Here is an 18100-nt window from a genome sequence, read left to right as displayed (position 1 = left end):
ACGACCCAAAAAAGAGACAGCCACCCAACTACTTATTTCTTCGGATAGGAATCTTGGCTGACTGGATGGGATTGTAGTCTTGTTCATGGGCCTGGTTTGCCTGAGCCCAAGGATCATTGGGTGAATTGATTGATTGATTTGGGGCCGAGTCCGTAGTCACATTCTTGGATTGTTTAGATTCTTCCTGGTGCAATCTGTCCAACTCAGTCTGCAACTTCAACAGTTGCTCTTGCTCAAGAAGTAATTTTTGGCTCTGCCATTTCTCATCGGCTTGAGATGCAAGCATCTTGATGCCATCTTGTCTGATTTGCTCTGCCATAAGTTCTTGGAGGGTAGGAGGCTCGACCCTCGTACGTCGAAGCCACTGGAGCCACGGAGGAGGAACTGTGGAGAAGTAATCAGCCTTAAACATATATTCCTGATAGGGTTCCATCTTTCTTCTTAATCGATTCATGTTCCCATCCAAACTAAATTCCCAGTAGGTATTTCCATGCAAATCGTAGCCAACAAAAAACTTCTTACGAAAGGGAATATCCCTTCTGATCTGGAATTGGTGGATAAGCCGTCTCCATACCGAGTATTTTGAGGCAATAGGATCCATGCTGATGATGTTTGATGAGACAAGTGGGAAAAAAAGCGGGTGCTTTCTCACCAAAAATTAATTGCTGCTGTATCTTTAATGACAAGACCCCATAGCCATTCTTTATCACAGCTTAACAAGGTTCTTCCGGTGCCCATATCACTAGAGGATCGAACTCCTGACAGTAGCCATTTTTTGGAGAACAGCCATATCACCGATGTTTTGGTGGGTGATTATCACATTATCCTGGGGGATGGAGGAAGACCTTATATCGTGTGGGTGATACGTATAATCATCAACGGCTCGACTCACAACTCCATATGCATTTACAAGCGGTATACAGATATCGAAAGGTTTCGACAGATGCTAGTGAAACAGCATAAGGACGTTGACATTCCAGATCTCCCAGTTAAAGATTCAATGAGTTTACAGAGAATGATGTGGTCCAGCAATTGGTTGGAAACCCGTAGAAAGGGCCTTCAGTGGTTCATGACGAATGTGTTGTTGAACCCCAAACTCCAGCATTCAAATGTGGTAACGGAGTTTGTACTTGGTTGAAGGAGGAGGGTTATAAACACCTAGGTTGAAGACTGGGCCTGCCAAAAGAGAGGGTAATAGGTTGTGGGAATATTGGGGCCGCAAAAATAGTAACAGAACTAGAAGTTGGAATGCATATCATAGAACAAGTAATAGGTTTATTGATGAAACGGTCGTACTCCAGTGGAACTTATCAGATTCTTTCCTATCTCATGACTAAGCCAACTAGGAACACTCTTTGGCCAAGCTGGCAAGCAACCACCGCATCAGCAAATCGTTATAATCCTCAAAAGTCCGGTGGTACAATATTCACCAGTATCAGACCTTTGCCGAACACTCGGTGGATGCAAAAACCTCAGCCGTTTCAGCCGCGCCATCACGCCGTAAAACCGGCACCGTTAAAGTGATACAGAGTCCACCATAAGTCATGTGCTCATGTAATAGTATTATTACACATCACATTCGACTCAAGTCTCGAAATAACTCTATTGGTTATCCGGCCATCGTCCTTACAAATCGAACTTCTAGGCGGGATCCAAAACTGGCACGCGCGCACGACCATATTCTAGACTTTATCATTAGTAAGAGTTGGTCAAAATCATGCGAATATAAAACCCACCGACCCGAGCACCCTGTTGAATTTTTCTGGTTTTTGAATGGAAATATCAAAAAGATTTCTAAATTCTAAATTTATATCCACCACATTAAAACAAATCAGAATGGTTCACAACGAAGTCACAATTATTGGTTCAGGCCCTGCTGCTCATACAGCTGCCATCTACTTGTCAAGAGCCGAGGTTAAACCCGTGTTATACGAAGGTATGTTGGCTAATGGGTTTGCAGCTGGAGGTCAATTAACCACCACCACCGACATTGAAAACTTTCCTGGATTCCCAGAAGGTATCAACGGTACCAGTTTAATGGACAATATGAGAAAACAAAGTGAAAGATTCGGTACCAAGATCATTACCGAAACCATTTCCAAAGTCGATTTCAGCTCCAGACCTTTTAAATTGTGGACCGAATTTTATGAAGATGATGAACCAATTACTACCGATGCCGTGATCATTGCCACAGGTGCCTCGGCCAAGAGAATGCACTTACCAGGTGAAGATACCTATTGGCAACAGGGTATTTCTGCTTGTGCTGTTTGTGATGGAGCAGTTCCAATTTTCAGAAACAAGCCTTTGGCCGTTATCGGAGGTGGTGATTCTGCATGTGAAGAAGCTCTTTTCTTGACCAAGTACGGTTCCAAGGTGTATTTGATGGTGAGAAGAGACCAATTAAGAGCCTCCACCATTATGCAAAAAAGAGTTAAGGATAACGAAAAGTTGGAGATTTTGTGGAACACCGAAGCTACTGAAGCTAAAGGCGATGGTAAGCTTTTAACCGGGCTTGAAATCATCAACAACAAGACAAAGGAAACCTCCTTGTTACCTGTCAATGGTTTGTTTTACGCCATTGGCCATACCCCTGCCACCGCTGTGTTTGGTAAACAAATTGAAACTGATGATACCGGATATATCAAGACCACACCAGGTTCTACTCACACCTCGGTACCAGGTGTGTTTGCAGCTGGGGATGTCCAAGATAAGATTTATAGACAAGCCATCACTTCTGCTGGCTCTGGATGTCAAGCTGCTTTGGACTGTGAAAGTTTTTTGGCTGAACAAAGTGTATAATAGACTATAGACTTAGAGTATTGTATGTACACCACGAATTTGATGTTTGTACCGCCGCCTGTCGCATTTTATCTTCGCGAAAACTGGATCATTTGCTATCAGTTCGAATACCTCATGTCTTTTAATAACTTCAGTGAAGACCTTGAAGCTGGGGGTGCGGATGCACACTCTCTACACTACAAAGACTTCCCCGAATTTGAAACCTCTAGTCAGCAAATCGAGTCGTTGTTGTTTAATATCAATAACAATCAGTTGACTTCACTCAAAAATCTCAATTCACAATATGACACTTTACTCAGAGAACCCCCTGATTCCACTAAACCACTCAAGCTCAACAAGCTTTCTTACACAATCACAGCACTCACCGAGAAGATCACCAAGAACTATAAGATCGTCAATGAGTTGACCCAAAAAATTAATTCTTACTTGAATGAGTGTGAGAATAACCATGATGACGAAGACACTCTTGTATATTTGCGGCAAAAGGAGTCACTAGTCATCAAGCAGATAAAGAGCAGTTTGAAGAACTATCAAACGCACCAAAAGAAGTACGAGTCTCTACAACAAAAGACCATCGACAAGTATGGAAAGGTAACAGACTCGGTACCTTCTGAAGAGCTAGACCTGGGGGTGTACTCTTCAGGAACCAATGATCATATAGGCAACGGTACCGTCTCAGGAGGACAAGTGCTGATAGAATATGAGCCAGTGAATGCTGAGGAGTTGGAACAGCAGACATTGCTTATTCAAGAACGAGAGAGAGAAATCGAGCAGATAGGCCAGGATATCACATACATTAACGAGATCTATGGAAACCTAGAGGATATAGTGCATGAACAACAGTTTACCATCGACACCATCGAGGATAATATCTTGAAGTATAGTGATGATGTACAAGGAGCGTCTGTTGAATTGAGAAGAGCCGAGAGATACCAAAGAAGATCCAGTGGACGAATGCTATGCTGTTTGTTTATTCTATTGGGGATCTTGGGATTCATAATCCTCATTGGTCTTCTCTTTTAGCGATAGAAGGATCCCAAATATTTACATGACCATCATCTCCTGCCGTAACCAATACCTCATCTCCCTCCTCTAATTTACACCAAGAAATACAGTTGATTTCACTCACTCCATGAGCAGAAGAATACTGGGATTCAATTTCCCAGTCGTTTGAGTTTTCATTTTGCTTGTAGATGGCGATTTTGCCATCTGAACCAGCACTAGCAATTTTCCCTGATTCTTTAGACCAACACACAGAATAAACAGGATATTCATGTACCAGTGGCAAGACTAGTTCCAACTCCCAGGTCATCTCTTTCGCCACATACTTAATGGAGCTTGGAAGCGCACTATTTCTTTCGTAGTCCTCTTCGTTATTCACAGTCTCCTTACAACTCCATATTCTCACTGACAAATCGTCTGAAGCACTCACAAGACGGACTTTACCTTCACTTGACGAAGGAGCTTTAGGATGTTCAAAGGCAGAGCACCAAACGGTTCCATCGTGTCCATTCAAAACCCCCACACATGACCAGTCATCATCATTTTCATCCTGTTTATACAATCTGATGGTATCATCATATGACGAACTGGCAAGAATATTTTGGGTCGGGTGCCATGTGACATTCTTGATGTCTTGGTCGTGGTCACTTAGCACCGATATACATTCGAATTCTTCCAAGGTCTCTGGATCAGTTTCCCAGATCCAGATGGTTTTATCTCTTGAACATGAGGCAAGAAGGTTCCCCTTGTAGTTCCAAGCAACCGCCTTGATCTCATTTTCATGTCCTTCTATTATGGCCATCAAGTTCCAATCGTTTTGTGGACTTGTCAATATCTGTACTTGCTTATCATGTTTGTCAGCGTCGTTTTCGTACTCATCGTCTTCAAATTGGTCTTCAGGTTCATCAATGCCCCAAACAGAAATAGTACTATCGAAAGACCCAGCAGCCAATGCAGGCAAATCGATGTAATCTGTATCTGGGGTATCAGCACCACCCAAAGGTGGTTTAAAAGCTACACTTCTGACGGATCTTTTATGAGCATCTTGTAACTTGGAAATCAATGGGAAGTTCTTGCGGCATGAAAGCTTATAGAGGTTACAAGTCTGATCGGTAGATGATGTGGCAAGTAGAGGCAAGTTAGCATGGCCACTTACGCTCCAAACTTTATCCCTATGTGCCTCAATAGACTTTATAAGATGAACCATGATAGATTTCGAGATGAAGTTTTTTTGCGCATTCGACTTCCCAAACCATTAGAATGTTACTTAGAAGTATAGGTCGAGTCACTAAAACACCAGTCCTGCGACATGTTGGGCCTCCAATGTGGACTAGGTTCAAGTCGAGTGATATACCTAAGAACAATGGGAACTTGAATAATGACTCAAAGGCAGTTTCCAAGAAAGAAACTCAAGAAATTGGTGAGTTCAAAGTAAAATCTACATCATCTCTGGCAGCACCAGCACCTTTGGAAAACTCCCAGGTATCAAAGTTCATGAAGAAGAACACAAAACCCTATATTCCCAAGCTAAAACATGAACGACTCACGTACGAGTATCCGGGACTTCCAAATCAAGATGATTTCACCAAACAGTCAAAAGAAGGTAAAATCAAACCCATAAAAAGATACACCAGATACATCCCACACATGATTACGGCGGTGGTATGTGTTTGGGTCGGGTATACCATCAAAGTGTGGGTGTATCCCCCTGATGAAGGGGCTGATTCGGTTGAGTTGCTTGATCCTGAATCCTTCCATAAGTTTGTCATAACTCATAAACAGCAGATTGACAAGGACCATTATTTGATTGAAATAGCCCCCCGATTTAAGCACTGGCAGTATAGCTTTTACACAGACTACTCTCAGAAGTCTATCTGGGGAGGCGATAGGATTTGGTCGGTAGAAGTGAAACAGCCCCAGATCATGGTGGTGAGATCATATACTCCTCTACCTCTCTATTTCATGAAGTCAGAGTACACCAGATCGGGGGAAAGAGAACCATTATTGAAGGTGATCACCCCAAATTCAAATGACTATGATCACGGTGGAGTAATGACTCTTTACGTGAAGAAATATGACGATGGTGAGGTTTCCAAGTACATTACCAACAAGAATGTAGGTGATGAATTGGAGTTGAGAGGCCCACATATCGAGTATAAGTTCCCATACCACCCGTTGTCCAAGCTTCATGAAAGACCTGTTTTTAAGGATTTACCTTCTAAAGTGGAACCTGAAATTTATGCTGACAAGTTAAAGCTTGTGAACAATCTTCCTGACTACGATAACTTGACATTTTTTGCTGCTGGAACCGGAATTGCCCCTGTGTTACAAGTGTTGATGTCCAAGAATCCTTACAGAGGATTTATAACCGTCCACTACTCGGCCAGAGGTCCAAATGAGATAGAGCCTTTGGAACGGTTTATGTTTTTTCTCGAGAAATTGGATAGAGTCAAGTTTATTCGCCATTATGATTCTGAACAGACATTCTTAACTGGGAAAGACATCTTGAAGCCCGAACCTTCTAACTATCTTAGTCCTATGAGAAAAGAAAAGATTCAGAAGTTAAATGAACTCACGGCTGAAGATGCTTTGAAGTTACGTAAAAGTATCTTGGATAATGACAATGACACCAAGGTGGATGAAGAACTCGAGAAAAAATTAGAGCAGTTCGATAAAACTATCGTTCATTACGGATCAGCTATTGAACAAGCTAAAGTTACTAGCAAACAACCCAAAAAACTGTCTAGTCTTGCAGTAGTCTGTGGCCCAGACGGTTACGTGGACTATGTTGCTGGGCCATTGGATAAAGTTGCCAATGAACAGGGAGAAGTTAAAGGACTCCTTGGCCAGAAAGAATGGAACAATGCCAATACTTTTAAATTATCGAATTAGATTAATACTTGTACATACTAAAATAATAGACATCACAATAACCCTATTTTTTGAGCAAAATATGTCAAGATTCTTTGTGAGTCTCTTAATTGACTGCAGTTGAGTATAACTTCCTTCAATAACTCATGCTTATCCAAACCACAGATTTTGGGATCCCAGGTTGTCTCGATTATTTCATCTTCATCTTCATCTTCCTCTGCAGCTTCCGGACCTAGAAGTTGGCTGCAAATTTCGAACACCTTCGCTTTAAGTCCCAACTCGCAAATTCGTTTCACGTAGGAGATGAAGAACTCATGAAAATCCTTCTTTTCTCCTAGTATTTCACAGCATAGAATTCGGTTTTCCAAATGACTCACAGATATAGTGTTTTCAAGATTCTCGAAGCCTTCCTTCATCATCATATTCTTCGAGATTTTATTAAAGAATTTGCCTCTGCCGGTCCTACTACCTCTGATAATTTCTTCATTAGTCTTATTTTCCAAAAGACTCATGATTGACTCGCCATCTTCCTCATTGCCAAACAAATTGGCAGACTGCGGCCTATTACCATTTTCACCACTTAATGAGTTCCAGTAGTGTGATCCAAATGCCCACCAGCTTTCTGTAATAGTTTGCCACGCACCTAAGTCAATATTGAACAAATACCCTGAACCATTAGAGAGAGTAATCAAGGGAATACCAACAGACGTGATCGAACATAGAGTGATCTTGTCAGACCTTGACAATCCTTCATCGAGGTATTTAGTATTGTTTTCAAGCAATACATTGACACCCAGAGGCGAGTTTAAATGTAACTTTTTGGCATCGATATCCCAGACATATAGCTCTCCAATATTGGTAACAGCCATCAAGAACTTCCCATGACTTTCCAAAAATGATAATGGAGAGCCTAACACAATGGGGGGTAATAACCTCTTACCCGAAGTATGTGAATAGGTGAGAACAGTACCATCATTTGTACTTACAGCCCAGAATGACAGTCCTTCAGAAACCAAATGAATGAATTTGGGAATGAAATCTGTCCAGATTTGCTTGTCTTTCCTGAAATAAGTAATTCTGGATGGTCTAGCATCATTGCCACTTCCATTCTTAACGTCAAGAACAAAGGATTCATCGTTTTCAATGGCACTTGATATCAGAAAACCAAGTCTCACCTTAGGAGTTGCGAGTCTTGTTTTGGAGAAAGTAGTATTCGGATTGACCACCACTGAGCCAATGAATTTAACTGGTTCAAGTTCTCGTTTCTGCTTTTTGGTGGTATCGTCATTGACTTTTTGTCTCTTTACTTGTTTGTAGAATTCGTCGGAAACGTTGAATGAGGGTTTATCAAGTTCCATCATGTGTTTGGGAACTGATCCCGTTTTAGATCCGATTTTTACTTCAATGGTATTTTGAATGGAATTATTATTTGAAGCGTCCTTATTACCACTGACAAGGACTGGTTGGATTCTCTTTTTACCATTCTTGGTGGTGACCTTTTGTTTGCTCACCTCAAGCTTATTAACAAGTGTTCCATTGCTGGAGTTTTTGTTATCTTTTGAAGAGCTTCCCTTGGAAACAGCACCATTAGTATGGCCATTACTAGAAGGAGAAGAGCTCTTCATCGCAGAAGATGAGCTCCTAGACGCTCTGACTTCCATAGCTGAGTCAAGAATATCATCAACAGTGTTGGCATTAGTCAAATCTGGAGGGGGAATTACATCGGGCGTGAAACTGGCTATGATATTCTCAGTTACTAAGTCTTGTTTTCCGTTGACTTCATTGGATTTGGGAATTTGCTCTTCAGTCGGTTTGTTATCATGAACATCAGCAGAAATTGCATCTTTGCCTTCCAAAATATCTACAGTGTTATTAGTTCTTCTAGAACCACTGGACTGTTCAATCTTAGTGTTGAAAGATTTAGGATCAATAGGATCCGGTACGGTTAATTCCTTTATCTTTTCGTCTGTAAGCGGTATTCCCAACTCTTTTTCTTCAAATGTCACCACAGTGATGTTTCCATCCATTGAAGCAAGAAACAAAGATCTCCCATTACGCTCCCAGCATATATCTACTATTGCACCTTTGACAGCATCTTGAAGAACAAAAATTGGAGACCGCTTACTGGTATTCCATAATGCTAAAGTTTGGTCGGATCCAGATGTGGCTATTACATTGGAGAATCCAAGATCCTTGATCTCAGTGGGAATTTCATTTTGTGTAGTCGCTACTGAGTCCTCTGGTTCGAGTTTTTCAAACACTTGGGGACTAAATCTTACCACTTCACACTCAGTTCCATGTCCAACCAAGCTGAAGGAGTTGGACCAACCCAGGAGTTTGGAAAGAATGGTGATTAAAGTAGTTTTATTCTTGCTCGAACTCGGTATAGAAACAAACTCACCACCTGGAGACCATGAAATTCGGCTATAGTTGACATGAATATTGGGTTCATTTATCAATCTGGTTATGTGATGCAAAATCTTGAATTGGTAGTTTTTGGAGTGGGGAATGTACTGAAATTGATAGATATAGATCACTGTATCATCACCAACGGTGATGAGGTATTTGTTTGTAGGATCAAATGCAAGGCTTCTTTGAGGTACCAATTTTTCAGCCTTCACGAGCAGAGTAAGTTCTTGATAAGTTCGACGAGTGAGATCAAGAATGTGTACTTTGCCATCGACAGTACTCCAACATATCAAACGGCCGTCAACAGACCATGTCAAGTCTACTATGGCAGAAGCTTGCTCATTTTGTCTGAAAGGATATACCTTGGCGGGCTCGTTCTTCTTGACATTATTCATATAAATCGTGCCATTGGCATCACCTGAGATAAATGCATCATCATCAACAGGCGACCAAACCACTGTTTTTACTGGCGACGTATGGTATGTGTAATTTTGTTGAAATGTGTGGTTTTCAAGATTAGCTTTTATTTCTGAGTAGTCGACTTTATTGAACTTCACAAAGTCCGACACATTCCATACTGAAATGGTTCCATCTTTCCCAGCTGATAAGAGATGGGTATTGGAGTTGTTAATACCGAGGGTATGGACCTCACCTCCATGCAACGTATGTGGATAAACCAACACTCTCATGGGTTTTAGGTATATTTAAATTCAAAGAGGTTCGAACTCGCACAAAACAAAACATCTTGTAGGTTCGCACTATTTGATGATGAGATTTTTTAACCAGACGCCAACGCCCTGAAAAAGGAGAACCCTCCCATATTACACCCGGTATACGTTGTCGATAAATCATGGCCAACGGAGTTGAAGAAGAGTTTTACACCGATTCAAGCTCGGACTTCACCGAATATTGGATAGATTTATTCCTTGGAATCAAGGGGAACGAATACTTTTGTGACATTGATGAGGAATATATTCGAGACAGATTTAATCTTACTGGCTTAAACCAAGAAGTGAACAAGTTGCCGACATTGATAGACATAATAACAGACGTGATTGACTTAGAGCTGCAGGACGAAGAACAACGAGAGACTCTTGAGCACAATGCCAGAATATTGTATGGATTGATACATGCTAGGTACATCTTAACGTCAAGAGGATTGAACAAGATGTTCGAAAAATACCGTAAGGGGGACTTTGGATATTGTCCCCGAGTCAACTGTCAGTTACATCCATTATTACCAGTAGGGTTGAATGATCAACCAAGATTGGCATCAATCAAATTATATTGTGCAAAATGTGAAGATTTTTATAACCCCAAATCCGGCCGACACTCGGTGATTGATGGGGCATACTTTGGCACTTCTTTTCCGGCCATGTTCTTCCAAAACTTTCCTCAGGCCATACCTGTTCATGATAGAAGGTGTTATACCCCTAAGGTATTTGGGTTCAAACTACATGACTACTCGCAGTTGAATAGATGGAGAGAACTCCAGAGGAACAAGTTGGAGAAACGGTTGTTGAAGAATGGAGTGGACATATATAACAAGCCGGGAGGATTCGTGATGGATGCCCCCGTTGCCAAAACAGATGATGATAAGAAGAGAGAAAAGTAAACTTTTATCAATATTTTTGCATAAGACCATACCAGGATTTCCCGGAGCTTAATTCTCGCCTCTCCCGACATGCGGTATCAATGAATGTAATATACGACAGTATCAGATCTATGACAGTAAATGCACACAAATCTAATCTCTGTAGTCTCTTTCGCATTGGATTTTTTTCAGGAACATCCCACACCTGTTTGAGCACGCCATGATAACCAAATACACCACGCGGGTGGTTGGGACCTTGGTGCCATGCATAAAGCTGACCAGAATGTTTACAACTGCTACAGTTACAGAAACCAAGAAGTTTCCGTCCGGGTCGACTGTTTTTTCCCTTATTCAGCCAACTGGAAAAATACACTTGGGAAACTACCTAGGCGCTGTTTCGAATTGGAAAGATATATCTCAGGCCGATGAGGACCCCAGCACTCGGTACATCTTTGGCACGGCAGACTTGCATGCGTTAACGTCGGTTAAAGACCAACAGGTGTTGAAAAATGCTAGACACGAAGCTATTGCCAGTCTTTTGGCAACAGGTATAAGTCCAGAAAGATGTATCATTTATCACCAGTCGAGTGTCCCCGAGCATGCCCAGCTTTCGTGGGTGCTCACTTGTCTCACGAGTATGGGAGCATTGAACCGGATGACTCAATGGAAGCTGAAGTCCAAGGTTGATGAGATGAGCTCTATTAGCGATTTGGAAACCATGGGGAAGACCAAGGCAGGAGTATTCACGTACCCCATATTGCAGTCGGCCGACGTGCTCATCTACAAATCCACCCATGTGCCGGTGGGCGAGGACCAAGCCCAACATTTAGAGTTGACCAGAACCATCGCTCAGGCCTTCAACAGCACCTACAAAACGGATTTTTTCCCTATTCCCAAGTCTGTTTTGACACCCACCAAGAAGATTCTCTCTTTAAAGAACCCCAGCAAGAAAATGTCAAAGTCTGATGCCGACCAGAACTCTTGTATATATATTACTGAGACACCAGATTCCATTGCAAAAAAAATCCGCAAAGCAGCCACCGATTCCATCCAAGGAAAGGTGTATTTTGATCCTGAAAATAGGCCCGGGGTGTCGAACTTGATCAACATAGTGTCAGGGTTGTCCAGAAAGTCGATTGACGAAACTGTCAAAGATCTTGATTGGGTCAAGGACCACAAGCAATTGAAGGATCACGTGACAGAGATGATTGTGGAGGAGTTCAAACCCAAACGGCATATTTTTGATGACCTCATGTCGGATGTGGCGTACCTTGAACAGGTAACGAACAAGGGCCGGGAAAAGGCCAAAGCTATTGCTGGGCCCAATATGAAAGAAATTGAACGGCTTATTGGACTCGATTAAAACATGGATTTCAGCCTCCGGCAGACAATCCAAATACATGTACATACATACAAGCACAAGGTAAACTTCGATTCGACCTCGTTGACGTTTCGGTGCCTCCCCCTAAACAGGTAAAAATCATTCCTAAAGCTCCTGTAGAATTACTGCAAAAAATCCATCGCGACGCGATGATTAAATTGAAACGCCAAATGTACGAGTCTCTATGTTTACTTTCGCATTTTCTGAGAGGTGCAATTTGTGATAGCGAGACTCGAATATTTTTCCACACACACACATACTCAAAGTAGGTTGGTTAGTAAGGGATTCTCGTGATTGCAAAGCGCTGTGTTTCCTGTATCCGGTAACCGATCTTTTTTATTTTGTTTTGTATGGCTTCCAGTTGTTTATTTTTTCCTCCACTTACTAGTTGTACCATCCATAGGGCTTTGACTTTATTTATTATACCCATCACACAGTTGTTGCCCAACTATAACATAACTCACCCAGCTCATAAAGCCACGTATTATTCACTGTGAGAGACCCCCCTTTTAATCAAACCATAAAAACCCTTTCAAACCACAAAAACACAAATGGATGGTGATGTTGAACAAAGAAGAATGCAAGTGAAAGTCTTGTATTCCTTCAATGATAATCCCACTGTGTTCTTATCACGATCTAGTGGTATGCACAACGTCAGAGTGGCCGAAATCCCCACAAATACCATGGTGGATGAACTAATTATGTTGGGAGGCTTCGACTTGAAACATTGTATCAAACAGATCATAACAAGCTCACCCGAAAATTTCCATTTGCAAACGCATGACTATGCTGTTTACTACAAGGATTTGACGGAACAACCGGACGAACCTTTTGTATCTCATGGAATTTTTTCAGAATTGCTTCAGGATTCAGAATCCACGTTGATACCTGGCAGGGTTTGTCAGAATGTCTCTGCAAACTTTTTATTTGGTAAGAAGAGTGATTCGTCTTCCCTTACATTGGAAATAAGGTTGAAATTACATACGATTGAGAGAGAACACTCTTCAGCTTCTGCCACTCCTAAGATTTCCCAACAACAGTCACAACTGCAACAACAACAACTGAAACGGTCTGCCGAAGTGGATCTTTCAAATGAATACAGACAACAAAAGGCCCAGAGAAGTAGTTACACTGCTCCAGTAAAGGCCACCAGAACCAAGTCTTTACCAGCATTTCCTCAAATCTACAATAACCACATGTACAGTATAAGAAATGCTGACAAGCTCAACACTCCTTCAAAGTATGATCCACAAAGCGTATTGGATCGGTTTAAGCTGGCATCTTTTGTGGATGCTCAGGTGATTGCCAAGCCCAAGGTTTTGAGGAGAAGAAAACAGTCTTATCAAAACCAAGTCAGAGGATATGCTTCAGGAGCTAGTGGTGCGTCAGTAGCTACCAGATCCAATTCTATGATTGAACCTATGAGAGCCATGAGAACAAGATCAATGGTCACAAACAGACATACTCCATTGATGATATCATCTCCCATACATGAAGAAGGATCCAGTGACACTGATGATACCGAATATAATGAAAACAGCGCTCAAACAGTGGATGCGGAAGATGAAGATGACGAAGACGACATTGAAGATGCAGTAGAAGCTGACAATTCTCCTTATACACCACAACAACCACCATACAAACCTAGTAACGATAGAAAGCATGGGTTCCATTCTTTACCTGATCTTGAAGATTTAGACAGCAAGAAAACCCATACTATTCCGGGCACCAAATTACCAGAGAATCATGGTTTGTTATGTGTGAACCCCAATTGTGTAACAGAAGAAAGTATAACATGGAGATACTTTGAAATGAATTTCCATCCTAATTATTTTGAAATCCGAAACTCCAAAGAATTCAACAAGAAGAACTACGAAGGAATGTTCGGACCTTTGTGTAATGCTTGTTACTTATTTTTACGTAACAAGGGTTTCATGAGGCCAGAAGCAGTTGTGAAGAAATACCTCAAGCAGCAAAAATACAAGAGAGAATTAAAGGAAAGAGAAGAAAGGGAAGGTCAGGAAGAGGACAAGGTAGACAAGGGTGATGAAGAATTCAGGTTTCATGATAAGCATTTCCAGGCTCCAAACAGAAGACCTGGTCAAATTGCATCTTCTCCAATGGTGTCTATGGCCAGTCATAAGTTTGCTACACCATCTCATACTCCTTCCGAAATAAATCAAGTTATCCAGAACACAAGATTTGGTACTCAAAACGATTTGAGTGACTTCATTAACCAGTTGAACAATTTTGGTGGGCCTTTAACAGATATTGACCCATTACCTCAAGATTTGCAAGACGTAACACCGCCTATGATGGCCACAAAATCGAACACGAGAGTGATTAACATTGACCAAGGTAGTGATGATAAAGAAAACTGTCCTCCAATTGACGTTACCCAATTCCATAATTCGAGTTCTCCTGCTAGGAATGGGACAGATGATTTTGAAAAGATGATCATTAGATCTTTCAATCATGCACCTCCGACTCAAAGATCCAGTCCAATTGACCATCACAATGAATGGATGAATAGTTTGTTTGGTGAAAATCCTACGCCCAAAGATCAAGTGACTCCTCTTGATACGAGCATGTCCAAGCATGAATCCAATAATGACACAATTCCATCTAAGAGTGGTTCAAATGTAAGAGACAGTAAAGGTCTGAAAGTTCACCCTGGCTTACCACAAATGAAGACCTTCAGTACCAGAAGATCACCACGATTGAATAAGACCAAACTGGTGACTACAACCATGCCGTCGTCTCCTTTACTTGCAACAAAGAGCTCTTCTGACGATAAGCTCGATACTTTTTTGGATGAAGCTAGTCTTGAAATTATTGAAGATGAAATAAGAAACCTACACAAGCATCACCCAAACTACAAGAGTGATTCACCTCAACCTGAAGCCACCCGTAATGATACAACAAACCTGGTGTTATCGTTGTACCAAAATAAACGGCTTGGGACCCACAGTTCCTCTCCAGGAAGTGAAATCTTCAGTGATGACATTCATCAGAAGTCACACTCACAGCAGGTGCAATCTCGGGAACAGCATCTCGAATACTCTAAGAAGTCCAACAGGATAAATCAGCAGCAATCAAAATAATTGTAGTATATACAGCATTAATAGATATTTGCATCTAAAAACTCGCGGTTCTGAAAAGCTCTATCTTTGATTCATCATGAGCTCAGGCATATTTGATGTTAATGAATACTCCATAACTATTGAGGAAGCAGCAAACACGGTAAAAGCCAAGCTACTAAAATATGAGCAATTGAGGAAGCCCCGTGTGATGATCATCTGTGGATCCGGTTTGGGAGGAATAGTGAATATCTTACAAGAACCCCGGATTGAACTTAGGTATGAAGAGATTCCTGGTTTTAAATCTTCAACTGTCTCCGGACATGCTGGTAAATTGGTGTTTGGGTTAATAGGTGATAACAAGGTTCCAGTTATGTGTATGGTCGGAAGATTACATTTTTATGAAGGATACACCTTCCAAGAAACCACCTTTCCTATAAGATTAGCCAAGGCAATTGACATTGAAACGGTGGTGGTGACAAATGCAGCTGGTGGGGTCAATAGTGACTTCAAAGTAGGAGACTTAATGCTTATCAACGACCATATCAATTTCCCGGGATTTGCTGGGTTTAATGCTTTAAGAGGACCTAATTTAGTTGAGTATGGACCTAGATTTTTACCTTTATCTGATGCCTATGATTTCGATTTGAGACGACTTTTCTTTAAATCCAAGAAGAAGTTGGGAATTGATAGAACTGTTCATGAAGGAGTCTACTTTTTTGCAGCCGGACCAACTTATGAATCGAGAGCGGAAGTAAGAATGATTAGAACTTTAGGTGGTGATGCGGTGGGGATGTCCACTGTCCCCGAGGTTGTTGTAGCCCGTCATAGTCAATTGAAAGTGTTGGCTTTATCATTAATTACAAACGTTGGAGTTGGTGAAAAACCTCCCAGTGCCTTAGACGAGAGCCCAGTGAGGCTAGATGAGGGAATGGCCAATCATGAAGAAGTCTTGGAAGCTGCCAATGAAGCATCCAAGGATGTGCAAAAGATCTTTGAAGCTACGATCAACCAATTATAGGTATGAATAACTGATATTATTACTATTTTGACACTCTAAATACTCTAATTTAGGTTTTTTTGGATTCGAGGGTTATTTGGCTCATCTGTTGGGGCATTATACTATTGGGCATTCATTATACAACTTACTGATCCACTTCTCCGGCGGACTCCCATTTTCCTTGTAAATTTTCTTTCCACAAGCTGACCTTATTATCACCTCCCGATACTGCTAATATATTGCCCGACAAAGACCATGAACATCTCCAACAAACGTCTGGGAATTTTTCATCGGTCAAAAGTTGTTTCTGCCATTTTCCAGATTTGTCTTGGCTCCAAATCAACACCGTACGGTCTTGAGAGGCAGTTGCAATGTAAGACCGAATTAAAACCGACGGAGACCAGGATACATCCCGAACCCAATCACTGTGACCTTCCAATCTGGCTTCTTCAACGTACTTATTGTCCTTGGCACTGAATTTCCAAATCTTAGCCAAATTGTCTGATCCACAAGTGACAAACTTTCTTTCAGGTGTTGGAGACTTGGAATCAACACTAGTAATTGGAGCCCATGATGCAGAGTTCACTCCTATAGCGTGAGCATCGAATATAACATGCGATGAGGTTCCGTCATCTTTGAAATCAACCACGGAGACTTTTCCATCAGAAGAAGAGCATAATAACACGGCTCCCAATTCATGAGGAGCCCAAGATACCGAATTAACACTAGCTTGATGAACCTTATGTTCAGCTATAATTGACCATTGTCTAGTTTCTGGTTGTTCTTTCCAGATCAAAGCTTTGCCATCATAGGAGCAGGAGGCCAAAATGGACCCGAATTTGGGATGGGCCCAGGAAACTTGCCACACAGGACCTTCGTGGCCCACCAAAGTTTCCACCAATTTATAGGATTCACCTTCGATGTCAAATAACTTGATGGTATTATCTGAAGAACAGGTCGCCAATCTCTTACCGTAGTAATCCAAAACTGCATCATGAATCAAATCATCATGGGCGTTACCAATTGTAACCATTGTTGAGTATTTTTTATTTGTAGTTGTGTGATTTGTGAATTGGATCGAAGATTGAATGATTTCAAGATTGATCGATTTGGGCTGACACTTAGGATCACAGTTCTAGAGATAGCGAGATCAATATGATATCGTCAGATAGATGAAAAACAATTACTTTTCTATCCAGACGTGTTGCTGTCGTTTCGATTTGAGACTTGAATTTTGTTTTTCCATTATCATCAGTCGAGTGCGTTTACCCGGAATGCGCGCCCCATAGCTATTGACGGAAGAGGCTACTCATGGAGGAATTTGGCGATATCGGCCTGAAGTTGGGCGACTTGATCTCCAACTTGGCCACACAGCTCCTGGATACCACCACACAGGTGGAAACCTTGGAACGTTTGTCGAAAAAATTGGTTCCAGAGAACGAACTCCCGGGGTTTTTGAGAGAGGTTAGAACAATTAATGGGAACGGAAACTCCCAGTCACAGACTTCAGTTGATGCCGAAACGCAAATGATTCGAAACCTCGAAGTACAAAGGCTGCAATTGGTTATGGATATTCAGAAACAGGAGTATATACGACAGAAGATTTCCGAGTTGGTCAATCATAATTCCGAAATGGTGTACAGCGTGAAGGAGTACATGGAAAATAAGCCTAAAATCACCAAAGATGATTATACGGCAATCAATAACCGAGTTGTTCACTATGTGGATGACTTTTTGAAGCTGAACATTTTGTCCTTACATATCAACAACGTGGAGATGAAGAAAAATCTTCAAAGTGTGGAGTTGTTAATGGAGCAATTACGCAAGCAAATCGAACAGAACTACGAAATCCTCCTGTCAACTGAATATCAAGAGAACCTAAATCAAATCATACAGAAACTCAACCAGATACATCATACTTTTGTTAGTTCATGAATTATTACGTTGCCTTTGTATTAATGTCT

The 18100-nt window shown here is 41.4% G+C and overlaps 12 protein-coding genes across 12 annotated transcripts; 8 read left to right on the top strand and 4 right to left on the bottom strand. All coding sequences in view use genetic code 12, as the record gives it.

Annotated features, from left to right (window-relative positions):
* Window positions 1-28: 28 nt before the first annotated feature.
* PSN45_003209 (uncharacterized protein) lies at window positions 29-601 on the bottom strand (the record flags this gene model as incomplete). Its single annotated transcript, XM_006684487.1, has 1 exon — window positions 29-601. The coding sequence occupies one exon, from the start codon at window positions 599-601 to the stop codon at window positions 29-31; it is 573 nt and encodes a 190-aa protein (XP_006684550.1).
* A 1235-nt stretch (window positions 602-1836) lies between these two features.
* On the top strand, window positions 1837-2799 carry TRR1 (thioredoxin-disulfide reductase; the record flags this gene model as incomplete). Its single annotated transcript, XM_006684779.1, has 1 exon — window positions 1837-2799. One exon carries the CDS (start codon window positions 1837-1839, stop codon window positions 2797-2799), a length of 963 nt encoding a protein of 320 aa, XP_006684842.1.
* Window positions 2800-2913: 114 nt separating this feature from the next.
* Window positions 2914-3799, top strand: PEP12 (SNAP receptor; the record flags this gene model as incomplete). Its single annotated transcript, XM_066158030.1, has 2 exons — window positions 2914-3682; window positions 3738-3799. The coding sequence occupies 2 exons, from the start codon at window positions 2914-2916 to the stop codon at window positions 3797-3799; spliced, it is 831 nt and encodes a 276-aa protein (XP_066014127.1).
* A 3-nt stretch (window positions 3800-3802) lies between these two features.
* Window positions 3803-5008, bottom strand: CIA1 (Cytosolic iron-sulfur protein assembly protein; the record flags this gene model as incomplete). The annotated part of the gene is made up of 1 exon (XM_006684781.1): window positions 3803-5008. One exon carries the CDS (start codon window positions 5006-5008, stop codon window positions 3803-3805), a length of 1206 nt encoding a protein of 401 aa, XP_006684844.1.
* A 53-nt stretch (window positions 5009-5061) lies between these two features.
* Window positions 5062-6693, top strand: CYC2 (mitochondrial peripheral inner membrane protein; the record flags this gene model as incomplete). Its single annotated transcript, XM_006684490.2, has 1 exon — window positions 5062-6693. One exon carries the CDS (start codon window positions 5062-5064, stop codon window positions 6691-6693), a length of 1632 nt encoding a protein of 543 aa, XP_006684553.1.
* Window positions 6694-6725: 32 nt separating this feature from the next.
* Window positions 6726-9770, bottom strand: HIR2 (the record flags this gene model as incomplete). The annotated part of the gene is made up of 1 exon (XM_066158029.1): window positions 6726-9770. One exon carries the CDS (start codon window positions 9768-9770, stop codon window positions 6726-6728), a length of 3045 nt encoding a protein of 1014 aa, XP_066014126.1.
* Window positions 9771-9931: 161 nt separating this feature from the next.
* Window positions 9932-10696, top strand: CKB2 (casein kinase 2 regulatory subunit; the record flags this gene model as incomplete). The annotated part of the gene is made up of 1 exon (XM_006684492.2): window positions 9932-10696. The coding sequence occupies one exon, from the start codon at window positions 9932-9934 to the stop codon at window positions 10694-10696; it is 765 nt and encodes a 254-aa protein (XP_006684555.1).
* Window positions 10697-10958: 262 nt separating this feature from the next.
* MSW1 (Tryptophan--tRNA ligase, mitochondrial) lies at window positions 10959-12038 on the top strand (the record flags this gene model as incomplete). Its single annotated transcript, XM_006684493.2, has 1 exon — window positions 10959-12038. The coding sequence occupies one exon, from the start codon at window positions 10959-10961 to the stop codon at window positions 12036-12038; it is 1080 nt and encodes a 359-aa protein (XP_006684556.1).
* A 569-nt stretch (window positions 12039-12607) lies between these two features.
* On the top strand, window positions 12608-15160 carry PSN45_003201 (uncharacterized protein; the record flags this gene model as incomplete). Its single annotated transcript, XM_006684494.2, has 1 exon — window positions 12608-15160. The coding sequence occupies one exon, from the start codon at window positions 12608-12610 to the stop codon at window positions 15158-15160; it is 2553 nt and encodes an 850-aa protein (XP_006684557.1).
* Window positions 15161-15236: 76 nt separating this feature from the next.
* PNP1 (Purine nucleoside phosphorylase) lies at window positions 15237-16157 on the top strand (the record flags this gene model as incomplete). Its single annotated transcript, XM_006684783.1, has 1 exon — window positions 15237-16157. One exon carries the CDS (start codon window positions 15237-15239, stop codon window positions 16155-16157), a length of 921 nt encoding a protein of 306 aa, XP_006684846.1.
* A 124-nt stretch (window positions 16158-16281) lies between these two features.
* Window positions 16282-17169, bottom strand: SEC13 (GTPase-activating protein S13; the record flags this gene model as incomplete). The annotated part of the gene is made up of 1 exon (XM_006684495.1): window positions 16282-17169. The coding sequence occupies one exon, from the start codon at window positions 17167-17169 to the stop codon at window positions 16282-16284; it is 888 nt and encodes a 295-aa protein (XP_006684558.1).
* A 278-nt stretch (window positions 17170-17447) lies between these two features.
* Window positions 17448-18071, top strand: PSN45_003198 (uncharacterized protein; the record flags this gene model as incomplete). The annotated part of the gene is made up of 1 exon (XM_006684785.1): window positions 17448-18071. The coding sequence occupies one exon, from the start codon at window positions 17448-17450 to the stop codon at window positions 18069-18071; it is 624 nt and encodes a 207-aa protein (XP_006684848.1).
* Between the last annotated feature and the right edge of the window lie 29 nt (window positions 18072-18100).

The sequence above is a fragment of the Yamadazyma tenuis genome, chromosome 4 (genome assembly GCF_029203305.1).
Source record: "Yamadazyma tenuis chromosome 4, complete sequence".
NCBI classification, from domain to species: Eukaryota; Fungi; Ascomycota; class Pichiomycetes; order Serinales; family Debaryomycetaceae; genus Yamadazyma; species Yamadazyma tenuis.
Note: the sequence above shows the minus strand (reverse complement) of the source record. Positions and strands in the feature narration are given on the sequence as shown.